The following is a 26683-nucleotide window of genomic DNA, read 5'->3' as shown; positions in this document are numbered from 1 at the left end:
CATTAAATATAAAACTCCGCTAGATATCGGGGTTTTTACCGTTCTTACACGAGTGTGGACTGTGTGGAAACTAGTGGAAACAAACAGCGCTGTTTAGCAGGAAGTTCAGCTATGTCAGCGAAGTGCGCATGCGCCGCAGCTCTCCACAATATAGGGATGTGTTTCGCCTGATAAAACGGTAAGCGGACAGCTGTTTATATAAAGCGCGTGGTTATAAATATGCTTTGTTGTGTCATGTCGGCCTCTTCGCTGGTACAAACGGCGGTTTCGGCCGTGGTCCGCCGCGGGGGCACAGCCACAGCCGGGCAGGCTCGGCAGAATGGCGGGCAGCAGCGCTGCAGCGTCGCCTCGCCGTGCCGTTGTTTGTTGCTGTACGTGCCGTGCCGCCGCTCCGCGCAGGGAGACGTCATTTTGAGGGGAGAGGTAACGTTAAAAATGCAGTTACGCACAAGGCACGTAACCCGTAACCGTCACGCACGCTGTAAATGCACAGCTTTTGACAGTCGCTGACTTTATAGTTGACTATACTGTTCAATTTCCAAACATACAGTGATGTTACGCCCTTCCATTGGCCGTAATGGCTACCGCCAAACCTAGCCTGTGAGCCTCCACTCCAAAGCAGACACACAACTGCGGGTTTCTTTAGCGTCGAGCCGCTGTCTTGTGCGGGTAGAACAGCACGCCAAACTCCACTCAGAAATCTCAACATTTAATGTCACTCTGGTTATCTGCAAAGGCATTATGCATAATGACTGACCCACCAAGCAGCTATTTATTTAAATAAAATGGCAACTTTGTGGATTGGTCCGCATCGCTCAGCCGCTGGTTTGGATAGAAATAGCATGTGGGAAGAGGGCGATGCTTTTCTAAAAGTTGCAATTTTATTGAAACAAGCGCTGTTTGGTGTTGCGAAAGCATGCCGAATTGAAGAGAGGATGCTAATAATTCGTATAGACGTTAAGGCATATTGCATCGTTGCACCGCTAAGCAATGTAGCATTAAACTAACACATTTCCTAATGGAATTTGGGTCGTCGTTCTTCCCATACAAGAGAGGGAATGAACGTATTTGGGATGTGAAAGCAGATAGAGGTGCTTGTCCTCAGATGACCTAAGGGCTGAGATGTAGGCTGTGGTGCTTATGTTGCAGTAGTAGGATGTGCAGATAATTAAACAGATTAAAAAAAGAAAGAATTAAGTCCATCCAATTATGAAGGTCTTGGATGTGGTTCAGTTTTGGAGTTTGAATCTCATATTTTTGAATAATAATAATTTTTTACACAAACCTGTAGTCACATATCTTAATTAAGGAACTCCAGTGATTTGCTGGGCCAACTGCATGTAAAATAACGTGCACATCAAGTCTTTTCCCTCCTCTCTTGTCTGTCTTCTTTCAGATGAATAGACTGTCGGAAAGCTGTCGTTATAAAAGCTGCCTCCCTCTCTAGTCTACTGCGAGTTTGATGGCGACCACTGAGGAGGTGACGGTGTCCATGGGGGAGGTGGTGATGGTGAAGGCGGAGGGTGATGGCGACCCCGATGACCCCAGTAAGACCCAGGTCATCCTGCAGCTCCAGCCCATCACCACACGGTCGGTACTGATTCCAGGGTCAGCCTCATTTTTACATTACTACATCATACTACATCACTACATCATACAAAATTTACAGTAGAATTACACAACTACATTGATCACCGATGTAGTTGTGTAATTCTACTGTAAATCTTGTATGATGTAGTAGCATAATTCTACTGTAAATTTTGTATGATCGTGTCACAATTTTTATGTTTGCACTTTGTTTAGATTATGTTTTTTATTAGAAAAGCCTACCTAGGGACAGGGATTGCAAATTAGCCTTGGCTAGATATCCTATATGCATCGCATATGTTTCATGTTCCTGTAACTTGTTACAATCATTCTTGCATTGTACCTGACAAATAAACGAATAAATAAAATAAAATAAATAAATTGTAGATGTAGGCCCGATCACGTCGCGGTGATTCGGTCTATATCGGATCCCATTATAAAGGTTGAAAAAGTATCAAACTTAAACTGTAACTGAATAAGAGCAATTAAGTACTAAAAGTGTTGACCTGTTTAAAGTTGGAATGGCGTTTGTAGAATATTGGAGAATATGTGGCATCATGGCACCTTTATTTGCTGATGAGGAGCATTGAGAAAACGCACAGTGTTTCTTTTCAGAGATGAGTCAGAGGAAACAGATGCAGCTGTCATGGCTGTTGAAGCACATCCAGGTAAGAAGAATCTTATAGGAGGAGATACATCAAGTTTTCACATTATGAACAATATAGTCTTGTCTTTCTTTCTCTTTGCCAGCCACCTCTCATGTTAAAATTGTGTGTGTGTGTGTGTGTGTGTGTGTGTGTGTGTGTGTTTTCATTCCTTTTAGAAGTACACACTGCAGTGGAGGGGGAGGAGGTCGAGCTCGGCTATCCGATAACATGTGGCGAGAGTAAAGCACTGTTGCTGGTCAAGAAGTTTGTGTGCCCAGGGATCAATGTGAAATGTGTGAAGGTTTGTAATTCTACAGAGAATCTATCTAACCCAGCGGTGCCCAAACCTTTTTAGGATGAGAGCTACTCCTTTTCCCCTTGTCCCTCCCAAGTACATATTTAGCACGTTTTAACAGTATTATATTATCAATTTACCATTATTTAAGGGTGTTATCATGTTAAATACTGTAGATACTGAGTTAGCTATACATTGTGGCGATTGCCCAAAATGCGAATCATTTATGAATGACGTTTCCAGCATCATTGTTGTTTCACACACCACACACGCACCCACACACACACACACCACACACACACCACACACGCAAGTCCAGCCCATTATGTTTCCACGTCCTTTATCATGTCTGGAAAACAGTATGGGGCTGGACTTGGGTAAGTCAGCGTCATTTTACTGGCTGACAACACCAATGGGTGCGTGTGTGGTGTGTGAAACAACAATGATTTTGATTGATTGATTTATTTATTGGGTGAATGTCAACAATACAGGGAAAACACAGACAATCACCGAGGATAAAAACACAATAAAGCCATTGGCTTATTTCCATTGCGGTCCTCTACAAACAACAGAGGGACAAAAAAAACAGCACACAAATGGATATCACCTTCTATACTGATGCTGGAAACGTCATTCATAAATGATTCGTATTTTGGGCAATCGCCACTATATATATATATATATATATATTTTTACATTTTGGATTTCTTTGGCGAGCTACTTACTGATTGCCCAAGATCACAATCTTCTCAGTGGACAACCTGCGTGTGCAGTTTGATCTTGATGCTGTGGCGTTTGACCTCTGACCTCACTGTGGCTGCTTACAATATTCTCCCCGTTAGTACGAAGACGAGCTGATCAGCCCCAAGCAGTTTGTGCACATTTCTGGAAAAGCCACCCTGAAAGACTGGAAGAGAGCCATCAGGATGGGCGGAGTCATGATAAGGTGAGAGCCATCAGGATGGGCGGAGTCATGATAAGGTGAGGGGACCTGCACTCGGCTACGGAGCCAAAAGCCATATTTAAAGCTGCATTCAGCGATTGCTTACTTACTTACTTACTTAAAATAAGTGGTAAATGACTATATTCACTGAAATAGTGTTTGGTCAGTAACTTGAAACCCCCAACCCCCAGCTGTCCTCTATCTCTCTCCTGTGGTCCTGCATGCAGGGTGGACGTATCTCCACAGCCGTAAGTCGTAGAGATGTACGGATGGCGGCGTTGGATTCGGGGTGAAAAAAAAACATCGTTTTTATAACATCGCGACCTGACCTTCCATTTCCCAGAAAATGTCAACAATTCTCTGATTGGATAAAAATTGGCGTCGACCTCCCACTATCCCTCGTCCTATCTCTCACGTCCCTGACCACCTCCCGAGGTGGTTTCGGCCGATCAGATGCAATCCATCCTCAATGTGTCTTGGGGGCGTTTACACCTGTACTATCAAGTGGTCAAGCACTATCTGATTGCAATGTGCTCACAGAAAACGCATGTTATTGCCAGGTATAAATGGCCTCATAGCAACATACTTATCAAAAATGGATTGTCATGATACTTAACTCATTGAATGCCAATGACGACAGCTGTCGTCAATTCAAATACTGACGTAGAGTGCCAAAGACGACGATTGTCGTCAATTGCGTTTTTTGACGGTGGGACGTGGATCAATCCCTGATACATCTCTGGTACAACTATTGTAGCTATTGGAGGTCTATAACCTATTTTACAGAACCCTTAGGTGGCGACAGTGCTCTCCACATAACAGAAAGGCAAGGAAAAAACAGAGAAGAAGTCGTTATGGAAACGGAAATCGCATCGCATCCGTATGCATCGATATGCTGAAGCACTAGGGGTGGGGGGAAAAATCGATTCACCTAAGTATCGCGATTTTTAATGTCACGATTTTTTGGATCGATCTTTTATTCCAGAATCGATAATCGCAAATTTAAAAAAAAAAATTTTTTTTTTTTTTTTTTTTTTTTTTTTGGGTGCTTGCAGTCAGGCCACTCACTGAACAGCAGACCAGGCGCCGCCTACTGGTTTACTAGTGGTTTTATTACTTTATTAGTTAGTCTGAAGTAATAATTACACTTCAGGGTTAAAGTGGGTGCATCTCATTGTAAAATTGGACTTCAAACGGCCCAAATCTGGCTTCAAACGGCCCAAATTTCACTCGCGTTGGCCCATATCACCCTGGCCTGCTTGGTATCTAATGCCCGGCCTGAATTATGATCCCAGTCCGCCCCTGTTTTTAACTATATCGCCCAGCCCTACTCATGATATATAATATACAGTCTCTAGTGTATGATTCAACTTTTCCCATGTTCTAATCTAGTGTAAAAAAGCAAACAAACTGAAAAAATAAAAGAAAAAAATAAACAAAAATCGCAATAAATCGTAATATCGAATCGCAATAATCGTAGAATCGCAATACTTAAGAATCGCAATATAAATCGAATCGGCACCCAAGAATCGTGATAGTATCGAATCGGGAGATAAGTGAATCGCCACAGCCCTATGAAGCACGTTACTGCAGCTGTGCCTGCAGCAGCCAATCTGCTCCCACAATTGAGCCGCTCCGTGTCGGTTGCGACAGCACATCCGCACATCCACACCGTGGAGTTGTTATTATTCTCAACTGGAAGCATCGTTGCCGGTGACAAACACACGCGGAACGCTGTAAAAAAACTGGATGTTGCGCACCCTTCACTGTGCGCACAGCAAACTCAGCAGAGAGCCACCACAGACAGGAGGAGGAGTGTGCAGTTGAGGCGAGGCGGGGCGGGGGGGGGGGGCATGCAGAGCAGCACGCAACACCCAGACAGACCGGCAGCAGGACAGGATTGACAAACGCAAGCCAGAATATCCGATGCCCACCAGCAGCAAATCAAGACCAGCAAGAAGCTGCAACCAGCAGCGCACGCAGGGGCCAGCGCTGCTGGTTGTAGCTAAAAATATTATTCTGCCAAACAAAATTCCCTGGCCTAAACTGTTTTATTGAAGGAAATTATTTTTGAGGTGTGACTACATTAGAAAAGATTAGCTTCAGAGTCAGTGATGTGCTTGAAATGTTTAATTTCACAAAACGCCAATTATCTCAGCTTCTAGAAAAAAATTGCTGTTTTTGGATGAATCAAGCTATCTTCTCCGGCTCATAACTAAAGAACGGAAAATGGGATCAATAAACTTTTTTTTGCAGATGATAGAATAGAGTCTCATCGTTCTTTGTGCGTGTTCAGTGTTTACATAGTAATATCACACAATATTCTGTGGGCCTCGAGAAATCACTGAAAACGCTCTGAAACTCTGGCACTGGGAGCGTCCGTTCTCCAAAAGTGGCTGGCACTCAATGAGTTAAGGATGGGGAGGTTCTGTAGTGAGACGAGGTGTTTAAATATTATGGGAGGAAAATAATTTCTGTCTCCGACACTGGTGCCAGCGTTCTTCTCCTCACTCTCACTCAGCATACATATAGAGACACTGCGGAGCGCGTCATCATTCAGAAACCACGCCCAAAACGGGGGTAAACACAAACTCCCGTCCAATCCTGGCGTTCTCCTATGTCGCGTGCATGGCCGGGTGTTGCACAAAAAGATTGTATATACGGAAGATGAACACTCCAACTTACTTCATTGACAGCTACATCCACATTTTTCTTCTCGCCAATTCTCAACGGCTTCCTTGTTTTCCTCGGGCATACAGAAAAACTTTAACTGGCGATTTTTTACATTTGTTGTCTGCGCAGCCCCACCACACAACAGCTTTTAGCTATGTTTAATTCAAGGAAAATGACGCTGGTGTGTGGAAATAAACGGAGCTTTTCCCCCGTGATGGGCGTGGCCTATTTCATGCAGTGTCTCTATGGAAGCAGGAAGTGTTGCCTCAGCTCTACCTCAAAATCTCTTTTCCCCTTCCTGCATTTGACTGTTTGCTGCCCTTCCTCGTCTCTCCTCTCCAGGAAAATGATGGATTCGGGTCAGCTGGACTTCTACCAGCACAGCACCCTGTGCACCAACACGTGTCGCAGCACCAAGTTCGACCTTCTCATCAACAACACGCGCTTCCCCCCCGACGGGCTGACCACACCCACCTCCTCTCAAGGTGACACACTGGTCCTCTCATGAAGAGCCAGCCGCTTCCAATATGTTGGATATGATGCACTTTGTTAGATTCCTTTTATCATAAGATCGATCAATACTACACTCGCTTGTCTTCTAGGCCTTTAACTTCAATTCTTATGTGACATTTTGATCAGATTCCACAAAAATATGCATGCTTATTTTTAACAGCTAATCAAAAAATAAGAATACACTAAGTAGTTACTGTGGTTTGCCTTGGTTTCTCTCCGGCCTTTTGCAGTTACTGTAAATACGACCCCCTATATCTTCTCCAAAATACAACCTGTTAGAGATAAGATATTTGTCCACATAACAAAGGGTGTCTTTAAAGTCGGGCTGAAATGAAAAAATACTTTTTTTCTATTTTAGATCACATCCCTGGCTATTCAGTGCACCTGTTTAATAATGTATGCCAAAAAAATCAAATGTCTTTACTTTTTCACATCAAAAGTTCATTTTTCAGGATTTCAGCTATGCTCAGTGGCGTATTGAGCCCAGAGTTGCTTACCTGTAGCCTAGTGTACTTTGACTAAACCTGCACTGCTTACTTCAACACCTGGGTATGATTGTTCATACTCTGAATTAAGGCCAGAGACTCCTTGTTAGAACACAAACTTTATGGACAAATGTGTAATTTCTCCCTTGTAATATGACCCTCATGAATACGTTTCTAGTAGAAGTTGTCTCTGTTTTAAGCGTCATGGTGTCTGTCTCCTGTCTGAATTGCAGCCCAGGTGGTTCTTGGTAACGGCGCTCTAGTGGGAGACGACAGACAGGACGTTCTGACCGGGAAGGTGGACTGGAGCTTGAACACACTGGAGTCTACAGACAAGAAGGAAACTAGTGAGATATCAGGTTAGAGAGACCAGATCTCCGGTCAGAGAGAACAGATCTCAGGCCAGAGAGAACAGATCTCAGGTCAGAGAGAACAGATCTCAGGTCAGAGAGAACAGATTTCAGGTCAGAGAGAACAGATCTCAGGTCAGAGAGAACAGATCTCAGCCTCAGGTCAGAGAGAACAGATCTCAGGTCAGAGAGAACAGATCTCAGGTCAGAGAGAACAGATCTCAGGCCAGAGAGAACACATCTCAGGTCAGAGAGAACAGATCTCAGGTCAGAGAGAACAGATCTCAGGTCAGAGAGAACAGATCTCAGGCCAGAGAGAACAGATCTCAGGTCAGAGAGAACAGATCTCAGGTCAGAGAGAACACATCTCAGGCCAGAGAGAACAGATCTCAGGCCAGAGAGAACAGATCTCAGGTCAGAGAGAACACATCTCAGGTCAGAGAGAACAGATCTCAGGTCAGAGAGAACACATCTCAGGTCAGAGAGAACATATCTCAGGTCAGAGAGAACACATCTCAGGTCAGAGAGAACAGATCTCAGGTCAGAGAGAACAGATATTAGGCCAGAGAGAACAGATCTCAGGTCAGAGAGAACAGATCTCAGCCTCAGGTCAGAGAGAACAGATCTCAGGTCAGAGAGAACAGATCTCAGGTCAGAAAGAACAGATCTCAGCCTCAGGTCAGAGAGAACAGATCTCAGGTCAGAGAGAACAGATCTCAGGTCAGAGAGAACAGATCTCAGGCCAGAGAGAACACATCTCAGGTCAGAGAGAACAGATCTCAGGTCAGAGAGAACAGATCTCAGGTCAGAGAGAACAGATCTCAGGTCAGAGAGAACAGATCTCAGGTCAGAGAGAACACATCTCAGGCCAGAGAGAACAGATCTCAGGTCAGAGAGAACAGATCTCAGGTCAGAGAGAACAGATCTCAGGCCAGAGAGAACACATCTCAGGTCAGAGAGAACAGATCTCAGGCCAGAGAGAACACATCTCAGGTCAGAGAGAACAGATCTCAGGCCAGAGAGAACACATCTCGGGTCAGAGAGAACAGATCTCAGGTCAGAGAGAACACATCTCAGGCCAGAGAGAACACATCTCAGGCCAGAGAGAACAGATCTCAGGTCAGAGAGAACACATCTCAGGCCAGAGAGAACAGATCTCAGGCCAGAGAGAACAGATCTCTGGTCAGAGAGAACAGATCTCAGGTCAGAGAGAACACATCTCAGGTCAGAGAGAACACATCTCAGGTCAGAGAGAACAGATCTCAGGTCAGAGAGAACACATCTCAGGCCAGAGAGAACAGATCTCAGGTCAGAGAGAACAGATCTCAGGTCAGAGAGAACAGATCTCAGGCCAGAGAGAACACATCTCAGGTCAGAGAGAACAGATCTCAGGTCTCAGGCCATGACAGGAAAGAAGATGGCGCCGGGAGAAGGCGACTCGCTAGGGAGCTCTAGTGACTTCATAGACAAATAGGCTTGTATTCCAGTGTAAACGCGTTTTGTTTTGATTTCGTTGCTTCGACTTGCTTTGTAAATATCTATTGTATATAACAGTGTAACTGAATAGTGTAGATAGTGGCGTCTTCGCACTTTTCTTTGCAAGAAACCGCGACGGCGGGGACCCGCTCTGCCCGCTTTGTCCGCTCGCACGCAAAAAACAACAACAAACAACAGCCCTGCGCCCCCGCCATGGAGGCAGAGAACGGAGGCACGGACACCAGCGGATATAACATGGAAATCAGCGTCGGAATAAAATACAACAGGGACGCGCTGATCAAAATCAGGAAAGAACGGATATATCCCAACAGCAACTGGCAAGCTCCAGATCTTACGGATTTTCCTGAACTCAAAAAACAACGCTGGAGGAGGGGGAAGAGAGGGGGGCTTCTCGCCCGCTTGAGGAAGCGCGCGGATAAACCACCTCTCCCAAGCATACTGCTGGCAAATGTTCAATCGCTGGAGAATAAACTTTGTGAACTAAGAGCGCGTGCACAATACCAAAAAGACATAGCGCGATGCAATGTTCTGTGCCTAACGGAAACCTGGCTTACTCCTGACACAACGGACCACTCTATCGCGCTACCAGGATTCAGTGTATTCAGAGGAGACAGAAACGAACAATCCGGTAAGAAGAAGGGAGGGGGCGTATGTCTTATGATTAACGAAAACTGGTGTGTAAACACCACAGACATTGGGAAACACTGCTCAGCAGATCTTGAATATGTAATGGTACAATGCGTGCCGTTCTGGAGTCCGAGGGAATTCACGACAGTCACCATCATGGGTGTATACGTTCCTCCACAAGCGAACGTGACTGTCGCACTGAAAGAGCTGCAACGCGCCATCAGTGCACAGGAGACAAAACAACCCGAAATGGCCCTGGTGGTGACTGGGGATTTTAACAGGGCAAACCTGAGAGGCAGAATGCACACATTGTACCAGCACATTCACTTCCCCACGCGAGGCAGTAACACACTGGACAAATGTTACTCAAACATCCGACATGGCTACAAAGCCGTCCCTCGCCCCCCTTTCGGCAAATCGGACCACGCCTCCATCCTACTTGTACCCAGGTACAAACAAAAACTAAAAAGACAACCCCCAGCATTCCGAACCGCCCACTGCTGGTCAGACCAATCAGACGACATCCTGAGGGACTGCTTTGACCAAGTGGTGTGGGAGGAGTTCAAAGCTGCAGGAGACCTGGGCGAGTATGCAGATACGGTGTCATGCTTCATAAAGAAGTGCACCGACGACATAGTCCCCACAAAAAAAGTCAAAATAATGCCGAACCAAAAGCCTTGGGTCAACAGCGACGTCAGGGCTGCCCTTCACGCCAGGACCACCGCCTTCAGCTCTGGCACAACTGACCAATACAAGCAGGCACAATATGCCCTCCGGACCGCTATAAAAATAGCACGTAGAGATTATGGAAGGCAGCTGGAGTCAAAACTGGACACTAACAACCCCAGACACCTGTGGAGAGGGCTCCATGCTGCCACAGACTTCAAAGAGGTGAAACGACAGAACCCCAGCACGTCACCCACCCTACCGGACGAACTCAACGCGTTCTACGCTAGGTTCGACCCCTCTGCCAGAGCGCCTCCCCTCCTCCCCCCCCCCTCTCCCACCCCTCTCCCCCTCTCCTCCCCCCCATCACCCCCCCCTCCCTCCTCCCCCCCACCACCCCTCCCCTCCCCACCCCCCCTCCTCTCCTCCCCCCCCACCTCTCCCCCCCCATCACCCCTCTCCTCCCCTCCTCCCCCCCCTGCCACCTCTCCCCCCCCATCACCTCTCCCCCTCGCCGCCCCCCCACCACCCCTCCTCCTCTCCCCCCCCCAATCACCTCCCCTCCCCCCTTCCTCCCCCCCACCCCCCTTCCTCCCCCCCACCCCCCGATCACCTCCCCTCCCCCCTTCCTCCCCCCCACCCCTCAGCACCCGCACCCCCCCCCATTCCCACCTAACCACCAACCCCACCCACCCTCCACCCCCCACAGACCACCCCCTCACCATCACTGAGGATGAAGTGTGCCGGTCGTTCCTGCGTATCAACCCACGCAAGGCGGCCGGCCCGGACGGCATCCCTGGGCGGGTCCTCAAGGCCTGCGCCCACCAGCTGGCAGCCGTGTACACAGACATCTTCAACCAGTCCCTCTCCCTCCGACGAGTTCCCTCCTGCTTCAAGGCAGCAACAATCATCCCCATTCCCAAACAGAAAAAAGTGACCAGCCTCAATGACTGGCGCCCTATAGCCCTCACACCAATAGCCAGCAAGTGCCTTGAAAAGCTGGTCATATCAAAGATCCGTCCCACACTCCCCCCGGACCACGACCCGCTGCAGTTTGCATACCGCCCCAACAGGAGCACAGCGGATGCAGTGGCACACGTGCTCCACACCGCCCTGTCCCACCTGGAGGGGAAGGACACCTATGTGAGAATGCTGTTCGTGGACTACAGCTCAGCATTCAACACCATAGTACCCTCCAGGCTGGTAAGCAAACTCAGGGACCTGGGACTAAACACAGCGATGTGCGACTGGATCCTGGACTTCCTGACAGACCGCCGCCAGGTGGTGAGGGTGGGCAACCTCACCTCCTCCCCGCTGACCATCAGCATAGGAGCACCCCAGGGGTGCGTCTCCAGCCCCTTCTGGTACGACCTCTACACCCACGACTGCGTGGCGACTCAAACTTCAAACACCATCGTGAAGTTTGCAGACGACACAGCAGTCGTGGGGCTGATCTCGGGGGGCGACGAGACGGCCTACAGAGAGGAGGTGAGGGTCCTGGAACAATGGTGCCAGGACAACCACCTCTCTCTGAACGTCTCCAAGACCAAGGAGATCATTGTGGACTACAGGAGAGGGGGGGGCACACACCCCCCAATCACCATCAACGGCACAGTGGTGGAAAGGGTGGACAGCTTCAAGTACCTGGGAGTCAACATCCACCAGGACCTGACCTGGGCCGGCCACACCGCCACTGTTGTCAAAAAGGCCCAACAGCGAATACACGGACTCAGGCGCCTGAAGAAGTTTGGGCTAAGGAAAGAAATCCTCAAGGACTTCTACAGAGGCACCATTGAAAGCCTGCTGACTGGCTGCTTCACCGCCTGGTACGGGAACTGTACCACCATGGACCGCAGGGCGCTACGGAGGGTGAGGCGCGCGGCCCAGCACGTAACAGGAGACGAGTTGCCAGAACTGCACGAACTGTATAACCAGCGGTGCCTCAGGAGGTCCCTGAAGATCATCAAAGACACAAACCATCCCCACAACAGCCTGTTCTCCCGGCTACCCTCAGGGAGGAGATACAGGGTTCCAAAAACACGCACAAATCGCTTGAGGAACAGTTTCTTCCCGCAGGCCACGAGACTCCTAAATATGCACAAATAGTGCAGTAGTCGTACCGCAGTACCGTACTGCAGCTGCTACTATTACGGATGCCTAACGTTTAATTGTAAATTTAAGTGTATGTTTAATAAGGTGCCTAACGTTTAATTGTAAATTTAAGTGTATGTTTAATAAGGTACATGCTATTTGCACATGTATGTATAAAACGTCGAATTTGGAATGTCTGAACACGTCTAACGTATGCACATGACATGTGCACCTATGTGCAATGAATATGCCACTGTCGTATAAGCCACCGACTTGTCTTATTGCTTATAAGATGCCTATTTCTTATTGCCTTATTGCTGTCTTATTGCTTATTGATGCCTATTTCTTATTGCCTATTACTTATTGCTGTTGCCTATTTGTACTATGTCGTAAACGGAGTCCACTGCACAAGAATTTCACACGTGGTACTTGTACCATGGAGTGACAATAAAAATCTTGAATCTTGAATCTTGAATCTTGAATCTTGTTCTCTCTGACCTGAGATGTGTTCTCTCTGACCTGAGATCTGTTCTCTCTGACCAGAGATCTGTTCTCTCTGGCCTGAGATCTGTTCTCTCTGGCCTGAGATGTGTTCTCTCTGACCTGAGATCTGTTCTCTCTGGCCTGAGATGTGTTCTCTCTGACCTGAGATCTGTTCTCTCTGACCCGAGATGTGTTCTCTCTGGCCTGAGATCTGTTCTCTCTGACCTGAGATGTGTTCTCTCTGGCCTGAGATCTGTTCTCTCTGACCTGAGATCTGTTCTCTCTGACCTGAGATGTGTTCTCTCTGGCCTGAGATCTGTTCTCTCTGACCTGAGATCTGGCCAGAGAGAACAGATCTCAGGCCAGAGAGAACACATCTCAGGTCAGAGAGAACACATCTCAGGCCAGAGAGAACACATCTCAGGTCAGAGAGAACACATCTCAGGTCAGAGAGAACACATCTCAGGTCAGAGAGAACACATCTCAGGTCAGAGAGAACACATCTCAGGTCAGAGAGAACACATCTCAGGTCAGAGAGAACACATCTCAGGTCAGAGAGAACAGATCTCAGGTCAGAGAGAACACATCTCAGGCCAGAGAGAACACATCTCAGGTCAGAGAGAACACATCTCAGGCCAGAGAGAACAGATCTCAGGTCAGAGAGAACAGATCTCAGGTCAGAGAGAACACATCTCAGGCCAGAGAGAACAGATATCAGGTCAGAGAGAACACATCTCAGGTCAGAGAGAACACATCTCAGGTCAGAGAGAACACATCTCAGGTCAGAGAGAACAGATCTCAGGTCAGAGAGAACACATCTCAGGTCAGAGAGAACACATCTCAGGTCAGAGAGAACAGATCTCAGGTCAGAGAGAACACATCTCAGGCCAGAGAGAACAGATCTCAGGTCAGAGAGAACAGATCTCAGGCCAGAGAGAACAGATCTCAGGTCAGAGAGAACAGATCTCAGGTCAGAGAGAACACATCTCAGGCCAGAGAGAACAGATCTCAGGCCAGAGAGAACAGATCTCAGGTCACAGAGAACACATCTCAGGTCAGAGAGAACAGATCTCAGGTCAGAGAGAACACATCTCAGGTCAGAGAGAACAGATCTCAGGTCAGAGAGAACACATCTCAGGTCAGAGAGAACAGATCTCAGGTCAGAGAGAACAGATATTAGGCCAGAGAGAACAGATCTCAGGTCAGAGAGAACAGATCTCAGCCTCAGGTCAGAGAGAACAGATCTCAGGTCAGAGAGAACAGATCTCAGGTCAGAGAGAACAGATCTCAGCCTCAGGTCAGACAGAACAGATCTCAGGTCAGAGAGAACAGATCTCAGGTCAGAGAGAACAGATCTCAGGCCAGAGAGAACACATCTCAGGTCAGAGAGAACAGATCTCAGGTCAGAGAGAACAGATCTCAGGCCAGAGAGAACAGATCTCAGGTCAGAGAGAACAGATCTCAGGTCAGAGAGAACACATCTCAGGCCAGAGAGAACAGATCTCAGGTCAGAGAGAACAGATCTCAGGTCAGAGAGAACACATCTCAGGCCAGAGAGAACACATCTCAGGCCAGAGAGAACACATCTCAGGTCAGAGAGAACAGATCTCAGGCCAGAGAGAACACATCTCGGGTCAGAGAGAACAGATCTCAGGTCAGAGAGAACACATCTCAGGCCAGAGAGAACAGATCTCAGGTCAGAGAGAACAGATCTCAGGCCAGAGAGAACAGATCTCTGGTCAGAGAGAACACATCTCAGGTCAGAGAGAACACATCTCAGGTCAGAGAGAACAGATCTCAGGTCAGAGAGAACACATCTCAGGCCAGAGAGAACAGATCTCAGGTCAGAGAGAACACATCTCAGGCCAGAGAGAACACATCTCAGGCCAGAGAGAACAGATCTCAGGCCAGAGAGAACACATCTCAGGTCAGAGAGAACACATCTCAGGCCAGAGAGAACAGATCTCAGGTCAGAGAGAACACATCTCAGGTCAGAGAGAACAGATCTCAGGCCAGAGAGAACACATCTCAGGCCAGAGAGAACAGATCTCAGGCCAGAGAGAACAGATCTCAGGTCAGAGAGAACACATCTCAGGTCAGAGAGAACAGATCTCAGGTCAGAGAGAACACATCTCAGGCCAGAGAGAACAGATCTCTGGTCAGAGAGAACACATCTCAGGTCAGAGAGAACACATCTCAGGTCAGAGAGAACAGATCTCAGGTCAGAGAGAACAGATCTCAGGCCAGAGAGAACAGATCTCTGGTCAGAGAGAACACATCTCAGGTCAGAGAGAACACATCTCAGGTCAGAGAGAACAGATCTCAGGTCAGAGAGAACACATCTCAGGCCAGAGAGAACAGATCTCAGGTCAGAGAGAACACATCTCAGGCCAGAGAGAACACATCTCAGGCCAGAGAGAACAGATCTCAGGCCAGAGAGAACACATCTCAGGTCAGAGAGAACACATCTCAGGCCAGAGAGAACAGATCTCAGGTCAGAGAGAACACATCTCAGGCCAGAGAGAACAGATCTCAGGTCAGAGAGAACACATCTCAGGTCAGAGAGAACACATCTCAGGTCAGAGAGAACAGATCTCAGGTCAGAGAGAACAGATCTCAGGTCAGAGAGAACAGATCTCAGGTCAGAGAGAACACATCTCAGGCCAGAGAGAACAGATCTCAGGCCAGAGAGAACACATCTCAGGCCAGAGAGAACAGATCTCAGGCCAGAGAGAACACATCTCAGGCCAGAGAGAACAGATCTCAGGCCAGAGAGAACACATCTCAGGCCAGAGAGAACAGATCTCAGGCCAGAGAGAACACATCTCAGGCCAGAGAGAACACATCTCAGGCCAGAGAGAACAGATCTCAGGCCAGAGAGAACAGATCTCAGGCCAGAGAGAACAGATCTCAGGCCAGAGAGAACAGATCTCAGCCTCAGGTCAGAGAGAACACATCTCAGGCCAGAGAGAACACATCTCAGGCCAGAGAGAACAGATCTCAGGTCAGAGAGAACACATCTCAGGTCAGAGAGAACACATCTCAGGCCAGAGAGAACAGATCTCAGGTCAGAGAGAACACATCTCAGGCCAGAGAGAACAGATCTCAGCCTAGAGAGAACAGATCTCAGGTCAGAGAGAACACATCTCAGGCCAGAGAGAACACATCTCAGGCCAGAGAGTACAGATCTCCGGTCAGAGAGAACAGATCTCAGGTCAGAGAGAACAGATCTCAGGTCAGAGAGAACAGATCTCCGGTCAGAGAGAACACATCTCAGGTCAGAGAGAACAGATCTCAGGCCAGAGAGAACAGATCTCAGGTCAGAGAGAACAGATCTCAGGTCAGAGAGAACAGATCTCAGGTCAGAGAGAATAGGGGCTGCAGATCTTTACACCATAAAGGCCAGCAGACAGGCTGCAGTGGATTGTGACGTGACAGTTTTGCACAGTAGCTTGTGTTAGACTGATAGATCAATATTGGTCGAAGCCTAATCATTACTCACTGCCTCTGGGTCCAAAATCATTAATTGGATCGATTTGCCCAAATATAGATGATGTTGATATTGTTGGGCACGTACTGTAGGTAGGTGGTGGAATCCGTATTTCAGGTGAGAGGTATAGGCATGGAGTGAAGCTTACTTGACCGGCGTAATACACTAGAGGCAGATTGAGGCAATTTTACAGTGAGTTATTTCATTTGATGATATTTCATAAAAACTGCGTTATCACACTATCACACATTCTCTGATAGCTGTCTGTATTATGGCTATTCATGTTCGACTGATATGTATTAGAGTTAGACTGATATATGGGGCTGATATTGCCTTTTTTATTAAAACTAGGAATCTTGCGCGCTCGATTCCTAGGCCATGGCTGCAATTATGGAAATCGCCCACTCATACTACATCATAGTTGCTCGAGTGACATCACTGATGACATCACAATTGCTCAAGTGACATCGAGGATGACATCACAATCATGACAGACACCGCCACGCACTTAGCCAATTTGAACTGGGAGAAGAAGTGGATTTGATGCAGTTTGGGTTTGTCTATGTGGCCACAGAGGAGACGTTGAACTTCTGGAAGGGCATCGCTGACGTGGGCCTGCTGGGTGAGGTGGTGACCAACATCAGCAGCGAGCTGCTGGAGCTGCTGAACGGGGTGCAGCACCGCAACGAGTCAAGTGCCATCCAGGATGCTGGTGTGTAACAACACTGACACACACACACACACACACACACACTGGCTGCTGCCATGCTGGTGCGTAACAACACTGACACACACACACACACACACACTGGCTGCTGCCATGCTGGTGTGTAACAACACTGACACACACACACACACTGGCTGCTGCCATGCTGGTGCGTAACAACACTGACACACACGCCTGGGACCTTGTTAGATTGACTGACTGTGTGGTGAATGGATTGATTGACTGACTGTGTGATTGCATGTGATTGCATGTGATTGCATGTGATTGCATGTGATTACATGTGATTACATGTGATTGCATGTGATTTCATGTGATTTCATGTGATTGCATGTGATTGCTCTATTTGCCGCCTGAGTGAACGGAAAATAAAGCTGTCGTTACCTTGCCTTATTACAACCAACGTGCATGAACTAGATCAAAGTAGAAAGGAAGAACAGCGGCTGAGTGATCTTCAAAATAAAACATCTTTATTGATACAGACAAAATGGTGCAAAGCCTTTATCAGGGTTACTTGCTTACCGCATTGATGAGTTTGTTTTTCTGTAGCAGTAAAGACATTTTTCTCCATGAATCTCCATTCATTGGCCTCCCAAGAGAACGACTGGCCCATGGAGGACAGAGAGATGGGCGAGAGGCCGGTGAACTGCTGGGGCTGTAGGGTGGCCTGCTGGCTGATGGAGGAGGTGATGAGGGTGGTGTCCTTTATCACAAGTGTCATGTGGGTGGGCAGGCGAGAAGCGGGCAGTGCAAAGCGAGCAGAGCAAAATTAAGCACCAAAAAGCAACGTGTGGGACCCAGAGTCAGAGGTGGACACACCTACATGAGAGACCTGGGACCCAGAGTCAGAGGTGGTCTACATGAGTGAGAATGTGTTGAATGCTGTGATTGGCTAGTTTTAGATAACTGATTGGTTGCTTTGGATTTTTAATGAGGGAGAAGGAGGGGAAGTCATTTTAAGGATTTTAAACAGATAATTTAACCTTTTTTGTGGAGGGAACCATCAGACACAAATTATGATTCAAAAGAGAGTATTTTATACACATCTTGAAACATGACTTTAGGGGGTCTTTAAATAAAAACAAGTAGACTGTCCTGTCTGCCATGTGAGGAGTAAGGTAGGCCTGTCCTGTTTATTTTATTTTAGGATTTGTTTTGTTGGCTGTTTTCACCATTATTTGCATATTAGCCTATTATTTTAATACTATATTCGCATATAGCCTACAAAGTCTAATATTCAATATCTAGTATTTATTTTAATACCGGAAGTTTAATAGGCTATTTTTCAACACATAACTATCTCCGGTAGCTATGTCTGTTTTTTCTCCCTAATTAAAGTGCATTGGATGTATTTTTTTATTTATATAAAAATACAAGAAAGATGAATGGACTAATTTCATTGTTCCAAGTAGGCCTGTTCATCTGTGCCGTGTGCCATTAGGCTACTGTTAACACGTTCACTGCCGTTGGCGAGTTGACTCGTCAAAAAAAATCCAACGGTTGACTGCCGTTGGCGAGTTAACTCGTCAAAAAAAAATATATATATATATTTTTGACGGTGGGACGTTGATCTAACCCTTTTACATCTCCTATAAAAATATGGGAGCCACCGAACATGTACAACCCATTCCACCGACCCACTAAGTGGCGACAGTGCTCTCCAGACTATTGAAAGCCGAGCCAAAACTGCAGGGAAAAGCGTGAGGAAGCCATTCTCATACTGTAGGCGAAAACGCTTTCACGCTGGAGCACAACGGTGGCGCACAACGGTGGGGGGTTCCAAAAATAGACTGGGTGGAACACACTTTGAAACACGCAGCATAAAGCCCAGAATCGCAAAAGCTTCATCAAAGCTCTCAACCGAAACCCCAAGAAACGAGTGAGCCCATCCAGACTCGCCCGACGAGGGGCAGCCAGGCAGCACAGACAACAGAAACTCGCTTGTGACACGCCCGCTGCAGCCACGGAGGGAGGAGGAGAACAAACACGGAGGGAGGAGTTTGAAGGAGAGGGGGGTTTCCTGCTGTTATGGAGGAAATTACTGTTCAAAACTATTGTTTAGATGTCTGACGTCTTACTGATGCCAAAAATAAATGGTTAAAGTGACTGTTCTATCGAATTTCACAAAAAGGCATTTTTCTCACCTTTCATTTTCAGACGCTGAAACCATGCTGTATTCAACTGCTAATGCCTACATAACTACTAACTCTACAAACTAACTCTTTTAGACAGAGAAAGCACACATTCTATTAGTTCTTTTGAGATATTTTGTGTTCACAAAATCCTAACAGAAAAGAATCCTCGGCTCTTGAAAGATGAGCCAGAATCCTCAAAAAAAAACCTTGGCAGAAGCTACTTACAGTATTGAAAAAACGGCTGGCAGTGAATGTGTTAATCAGCATATAAGCGGTATCGGAGGAATGTTTTTGTTTAGTCTGCTGGAAGATTCAACTTGTGTTTTTGTTTTGTTAATCTTTATTAATCAGTTTATTAATGATATTTTTCATTTTGTTAAATTATTTTTGTTCATGAGAAAGACCGGCTACCATTTATTTAAACATTTAGGGCGGTTATTTAGTAATATTCTTCATGTCGGCCATCTTTATTTGATTCCTATGACAGCAGGTATCTCGATGTGTGAATCCTCATGTTGCTGCTTGCAGATGTACAAAAAAAACCTTTCTAATGACAAAATAAAGTATTTGTTGTATGGTAATTGTTTAATGTGCTGCACACAGTCAAATAGTGCATCTTAATCTTCTCGGTTAACCGATTAATGATCGGTTAATGAGGGTTGGTTGTCAGTCCCCCCCCCCCCCCCAAAAAAAAATCATTTTGGCCGTGACTATTTCTGACTGACTGAGTGACCATTTGATTGATTGCCACACTGATCTCAGATTCCTGTCTGGTAGAGGTGGCGGTGCTCAGTAACCTCGCCCAGGTGTTCGGCCTGCTGGATTCAGTCAAGAAGATCCTGGAGAGGAGAAGGCAGCAAACAGATCCCAGCCAGCTGCAAGTCCTCAGCACCCTCGCCAGTGAGTACAGACCAGATCGAGATTCTCTTTCACCTCCATTCCACTTCAGTTACTGCTTGTATTTTGAACTGTTTCATGCACAAATGTGCTCAAAATGATACAGATTTCACAGTATCAATATTAGTAAAAAGTTTGCCAAGTTATTACAAACTCGTCGTTTTAGTGTTGTGATACATGACTGTTTTTTGTGCAGCATGCACAGCAGGGCCCTTACATTCCACTCTGTCGCCGGCTCACGGCATTTGAGCACGGATTCAGGGCGAGGAAATGTCTTTCCACACTCCAGTCCAATAGGTGCCGGTAATGCACCTCTGGCTAATATTGTGGCTAGCTCAGAGAGTTCCACAAGAGCCGGTCGTCGGACATTTCACCGTCTGGTGCCTCTCTCGATCCGACTAGGAATTTATTGATTCGATTTTTGAGGAGTTGACATGTATCGTCTTTTTTGTCCTAATGTAAAGCAGCTGTGAATGTGAATAATCGTTTGCTCCTCGGACTAGGGCTGTCCCGGCGAGTCGACGTAATCGATGACGTCGACGCACGCTACGTGCCTCAACGCGCCCCAATCGTCACAAAACAAAAATAGTGTAGCTCATGTTAGCGGCTAACTGTTAACACGTTGACTGCCAACAACGAGTTGAGTCATCAAACACAATCCAGCTGTTCACTGCCAACGACGAGTTGAGTCGTCAAAAAAAAAAAATATTTTTTTTTGACGGTGCTACGTGGATAAATGCCCCCCGCGTCTCCTATGGAGATATTGGAAGTATTGAATGTGTATAATCTATTTTACCGACCAGCTAGGTGGCGACGGTGCCCTCCCGACAGAGAGAAAGTCAACCAAAAGCAGCCGCCTCCCGCGGCTGCTTCCTCCATTCAAGGAAATGGCTTGCCGATTTTACAGTCATCAGTCACCAGACTCGCCGCTCTCGGGCCGCGCCAGCAGCAGCACACGGGGGATTGCAAATTTGCATAAGCCTAGAGTCGCACGGGGCTTCATCAGGACTCTCAAACCCAAGAGACGAGTGAGCCCTATCCACACTCGCTGCCAGGGAGGGAGGCTGCTCAAACTCGCTGCCAGGGAGGGAGGCTGCTCGAACTCGCTGCAGCAGCAGCAGCAGCAGAGCACTCGCTTGTGACAAACGCAGGCTGAAAGCCACTAGACACGCCCACGGAGGGAGGAGTTGAAGGAGAGGGCGTTCGGAACTATATTGTTTGGATGTCTGATCTCTCACTGATGCCAAAAATAAATGGTTAAAGTGACTGTTCTGCCTGTTTGAATTTCACAAAACTGCGATTATCTCAGCTTTCACTCTCAGACAGCTGAAACCATGCTGTACTCAACGGCTAATATCTACATAACTACTAACTCTACAAACTAACTCTTTTAGACAGAGAAAGCACACATTCTATTAGTACTTTTCTGAACTTTGTGTTCACAAACTCCAAGCAGAAAAGAATCCTCGGCTCTTTTAAAATGAGCCAGAATCTTCAAAAAACGGCCTGGCAGAAGCTACCTACAGCAAAAAAAAAACGTCTGGCAGTCAATGTGTTAATTGTCGTTACTTTACATGGCAGTAAAATACCACTGAATGACCAAATTGATTTAACTTTTAACCATTTCGATTTCCACTTTCCATACGGACCGCCAGCATTGGTTAGTTGTTAACGTCGTGACAATTTATAACGTTTATAACGTACTCCGACCGGTTTGCGGTGTTGCGCAATAGCTCCAACCCCTGGCTGTATTCAGACTGATAGTATAAACCGGAAGCTGGAGCACGTTATAAACATTATAAATATAGTCACGTTATAAACTAACCAATGCTGGCGGTCCGTATGGAAAGTGGAAATCGAAATGGTTAAAAGTTAAATCAATTTGGTCATTCGGTGGCGTTTTACTGCCATGTAAAGTAACGACAAGTAACAGTTAGCCGCTAACATATTAGCCACATTACCCATCAGCGGAGCGTCATTTGACGTCAGCACACTCTTCCAAACAGGTCGCGTGCCTCATTCCAGTCGATTCCAGTGGGCATTCCCCTCCTTTCACATGGACCCATGTTGGGTGTGGATGCTACTAACAGTCTTGTGTCTGGATGATGTGTGTACAGTCCAGTGTGTGACCATCTTACATGGAGCATTTTGTCTTTCTCCAAAATTAAGAGCACTGTTACTGAAAATTGCACACCATTGTACTGTTAAGATGATGATTTTATGTTGGACTGCTGCTAAACTCAGTTGACATTGCACAAGGTTTTTGGTATTCCTCCTGAAAGTGACTTGAATTTTATTTATTCTACTATTTTATTTTGAATTGCACTATATTCATTTTATTTGAGGACAAGCTCTTGCTTTAATTTTATTTGATAGATTTTATGTTGGACTGTTAAAGAGAATGAGATGGTTAAATAATATAGACATCAGCAGGTGGTGGTGGAGGTGAGTCAGAAAATATTAGTGTTTTACCTATATGGCTACATCTGGCCAAGAGCAGTGCCACTCACTCAGCAAATTGATGGTTAAGACTGAAAAACAGTAATGTAAATGGTCTTCTAATCTGGTTTCAAGGGGCCAAAATTTTAGACTGAACACAAATGACTCCATACACCTTGGCAGAGTTCTGCACTTTACTGAGCACACAGGCTCTATGCCAGGTTTCGACCTGGCCTTGTTTTATATGAATTAGCAGCCAAATTCAGGGAAGAAATTGATTATTTCCAGCCATGTTATTAGTCAAATGAAATGTGAACAATGCAGACTTGTTTGTGTTGTCTGTGTTTGGTGACGAGAGCTCTAGTGAGTTAAACTTAAAGCTGGGGTAGGCAACAGGTTAGTCAAAGTAAATGCTTCATTATTTTGGTTTTGATGACGGTCCTGTGGACCTACCAACTTGACTCCACTGTCCTATCAGACTTTTATAAAAGTGGAAAATGTCATCTGTGATGTATTGGTCGTAATGTATTCTGGTGTATGTGTGTTTTTCTATTAGCCAGCCAGCTCTAGTTTTCAGCTGTAGTGTTGAGTCCTTGGTGGTGTTGCTCTGTGCTCTGTGCAGATCTGGAGCTGCAGTTGGAGGAGCAGAGGAAGCAGCAGCAGGTGCGAGCTCTGCTCTCGAGCCCACAGCCCGCCAAACACAAAACCCCCACCAAGCGGCAGAGCAAGCGGCCTCGCCTCCAGAGGCCCGCCTCCACCACCACCCTCATCACCTCCCCCATCAGCCAGCAGGCCACCCTGCAGCCCCAGCAGTTCACCGTCCTCTCCCCCATCTCTCTGTCCTCCATGGGCCAGTCGTTCACCGTGGCCGGCCTGCCCATGGCCTCCCTGGCCGGGTCGTCCAACACGGTCACCCTGCTGCCGGCCGGCTCACAGCTCTTCACCCGCTACATGTTGGCCGGAGATGGTAAGACTAGGATGAGAATAACAAATAGAGTAACTCACCATACAAAGTGCTACTATGTACAATAATATAGAGTAACTCACCATACAAAGTGCTACTATGTACAATAATATAGAGTAACTCACCATACAATACGTGCTACTATGTATAATAATATAGAGTAACTCACCATACAAAGTGCTACTATGTATAATAATATAGAGTAACTCACCATACAAAGTGCTACTATGTATAATAATATAGAGTAACTCACCATACAATACGTGCTACTATGTATAATAATATAGAGTAACTCACCATACAATACGTGCTACTATGTATAATAATATAGAGTAACTCACCATACAATACGTGCTACTATGTATAATAATATAGAGTAACTCACCATACAATACGTGCTACTATGTATAATAATATAGAGTAACTCACCATACAAAGTGCTACTATGTATAATAATATAGAGTAACTCACCATACAATACGTGCTACTATGTATAATAATATAGAGTAACTCACCATACAAAGTGCTACTATGTATAATAATATAGAGTAACTCACCATACAATACGTGCTACTATGTATATAGAGTAACTCACCATACAAAGTGCTACTATGTATAATAATATAGAGTAACTCACCATACAAAGTGCTACTATGTATAATAATATAGAGTAACTCACCATACAAAGTGCTACTATGTATAATAATATAGAGTAACTCACCATACAATACGTGCTACTATGTATAATAATATAGAGTAACTCACCATACAATACGTGCTACTATGTATAATAATATAGAGTAACTCACCATACAAAGTGCTACTATGTATAATAATATAGAGTAACTCACCATACAAAGTGCTACTATGTATAATAATATAGAGTAACTCACCATACAAAGTGCTACTATGTATAATAATATAGAGTAACTCACCATACAATACGTGCTACTATGTATAATAATATAGAGTAACTCACCATACAAAGTGCTACTATGTATAATAATATAGAGTAACTCACCATACAATACGTGCTACTATGTATAATAATATAGAGTAACTCACCATACAAAGTGCTACTATGTATAATAATATAGAGTAACTCACCATACAAAGTGCTACTATGGCGAGCAGGATAGGAAGGCAGCACAGGCTGAGGCAGGCTTCAAGTTCCCCGCAGATGGTTTATTGTGGAGAAACCAGGCACTTTTCACTTGAGTTGTTGTTGCAAAACAGATCAAAAATACTCAAAATGTAAAAAAAAAAATAAGATAATGAATCAAGAGAATTACAAAACTGAACTACTGACAAAGAAAATAACATAACTAAACCGAAATCCTACACATAGGCTAAACCCATGAATCACTTGGGTCCTATGTAAACAGGCCAGCGGTCCTGGTCTCACATCCATGGGTGAAGGCAGAGTGAGCAGGCACCCAAGGGTGCTTGCCTGTTAAAATACCCCCAAGCCCCGCCGACAAACACAGAACAGATAATCAGTGTAACTGCACAAACGGATCAAGGTGTTTCATTTTACACAAATGTTTGTTAAATTGGCATCACCGAATAACTGGATGACTGAGCCAATATATTACAATGTCCCGATCGTCCTTCTAAGACACTCAAAATTAAGATTTATTCATTTTACTTCACTCAACCACACTTGGCACGTTCCACTACCCCTCTCTACAAATGAGGGTGGACTCCTCCGCCTCTGTTTCACACACCAGGCCTGAATGAGGAATTGCCCAGTGCACGAGTGTTAATTAGCCTACAATGAATCAAATGTCCAACAAGCAAACAAACACAACAACACTTAAGAGTGTATTCCTATATGGCACGGGTATCCCTGTGACAAATACTATCACAATACTTGACCCGGCCTTGATAACGATGGTTTGCTACATTGCAAGATACATCATCATATCTGTAAGTGAAGAAGAAAAAATACCAATGAAAAGGCAAAAAGCAGGAATTATTTATTCACAGAATTGACAGGAAACAATGTACACAACAAAGTGCAGACTGCATAGTGCTTCTTTAACACACTGAGTGTTAAAAATAGTGCCTCACTCAAATCTTTTCAATCTGTGCAAATTAAGTTTACAGACGACTTTAAAAGAAAGGCAAAAGAAAACGCATTTCAGTGCTTAACAAGCATAATCAACTTGTTTTATGTAAACCTGGAAACATTTCCGTGCCTGCATGTTTTAGTAAATATATTGATATTTGATGGCAGTGCATCATATGGTGTCAATATGGGTGCTAGTGTATCGATAATGTATCACAATAGGAAGTTTCACAATGTATCGATTTTTCTCCCCCCCCCCCCCTCATCCCTAGGTAAGACGGACACCATCACTCTCCACCCCTCCTCGGGCCTAACGCTGGTGCAGGACTCGGGCCAGCTGGGCACGATGATGAGCCCCATGGAGCTGGTCCAGCTGACCCAGCAGGCGGGCGGCGCGGAGCTGATGCCCTTGGAGGCTCAGGTGGTGGAGGGCAGCATGCTGGTGCAGCAGGAGGTGATGCAGGGCGAGGGCGAGGCCGGCCAGGAGCACACCGTCATCGAGATCAACCCCGGCTCGGTGGAGCTGCAGCTGGCCGGAGAGCACCAGGGCCCAGACGAGCAGAGCGCGCTGACAGAGATGAGCATGATGGCTCCAGAGGGGGAAGAGACACAGGAGGCTCAGACTGAGGGGGGCCAGGGACTACAGCTGGACTCCAACGGGCAGCTAGCAGGCGTACAGATAGTGGTGATTGAAGAAAACACTCAGGAAGAAAACGCAGTCAAATGAGACACATCGCCCTTTTTACGAATGGACTCATGTGCCGCGCTATCACGGACTTGTGAAATTGTAAATACACAGACTTTTCAAAACCAAGAATGAACTGCCTTGGCCTAACACCAAGCATTAGAGTAGCCATTTTCCTTTTGGGGTGTTCATACATGTCATTCACGTCTCACTGATATTTCGATCAGAACAAAGAGGCACTGCAGCCAAGCATAATGCTTCTATTTGTTTTGTAATTCATTTGTAAGAACACAAGCCACCCACGGCCAACACAATGCACTAATGAATCTGAAGTGGTATAGATGCAGGGCTTATATGGTGCTGATGATGTGTCGCGTCACATCGTCTTAAGTGCAACACACGTTGGAAGCGGCGCATCATG

At 46.1% G+C, this 26683-nt stretch overlaps 1 protein-coding gene across 1 annotated transcript; it reads left to right on the top strand.

Annotated features, from left to right (window-relative positions):
* The first annotated feature begins 380 nt into the window (after positions 1-380).
* gmeb1 (glucocorticoid modulatory element binding protein 1) lies at positions 381-26439 on the top strand. Its single transcript, XM_083646549.1, has 11 exons — positions 381-423; positions 1397-1590; positions 2203-2255; positions 2411-2535; positions 3372-3475; positions 6488-6630; positions 7377-7502; positions 16922-17059; positions 19969-20106; positions 23165-23509; positions 25850-26439. Exons 2-11 carry the CDS (start codon positions 1463-1465, stop codon positions 26302-26304), a joined length of 1755 nt encoding a protein of 584 aa, XP_083502675.1. The 5' UTR covers positions 381-423; positions 1397-1462; the 3' UTR covers positions 26305-26439.
* The last annotated feature ends 244 nt before the right edge of the window (positions 26440-26683 follow it).

Source organism: Poromitra crassiceps (genome assembly GCF_964638095.1).
Source record: "Poromitra crassiceps genome assembly, chromosome: 11".
In the NCBI taxonomy this organism is placed as follows: Eukaryota; Metazoa; Chordata; class Actinopteri; order Beryciformes; family Melamphaidae; genus Poromitra; species Poromitra crassiceps.
This window is presented reverse-complemented; position numbering and strand designations above follow the sequence as displayed.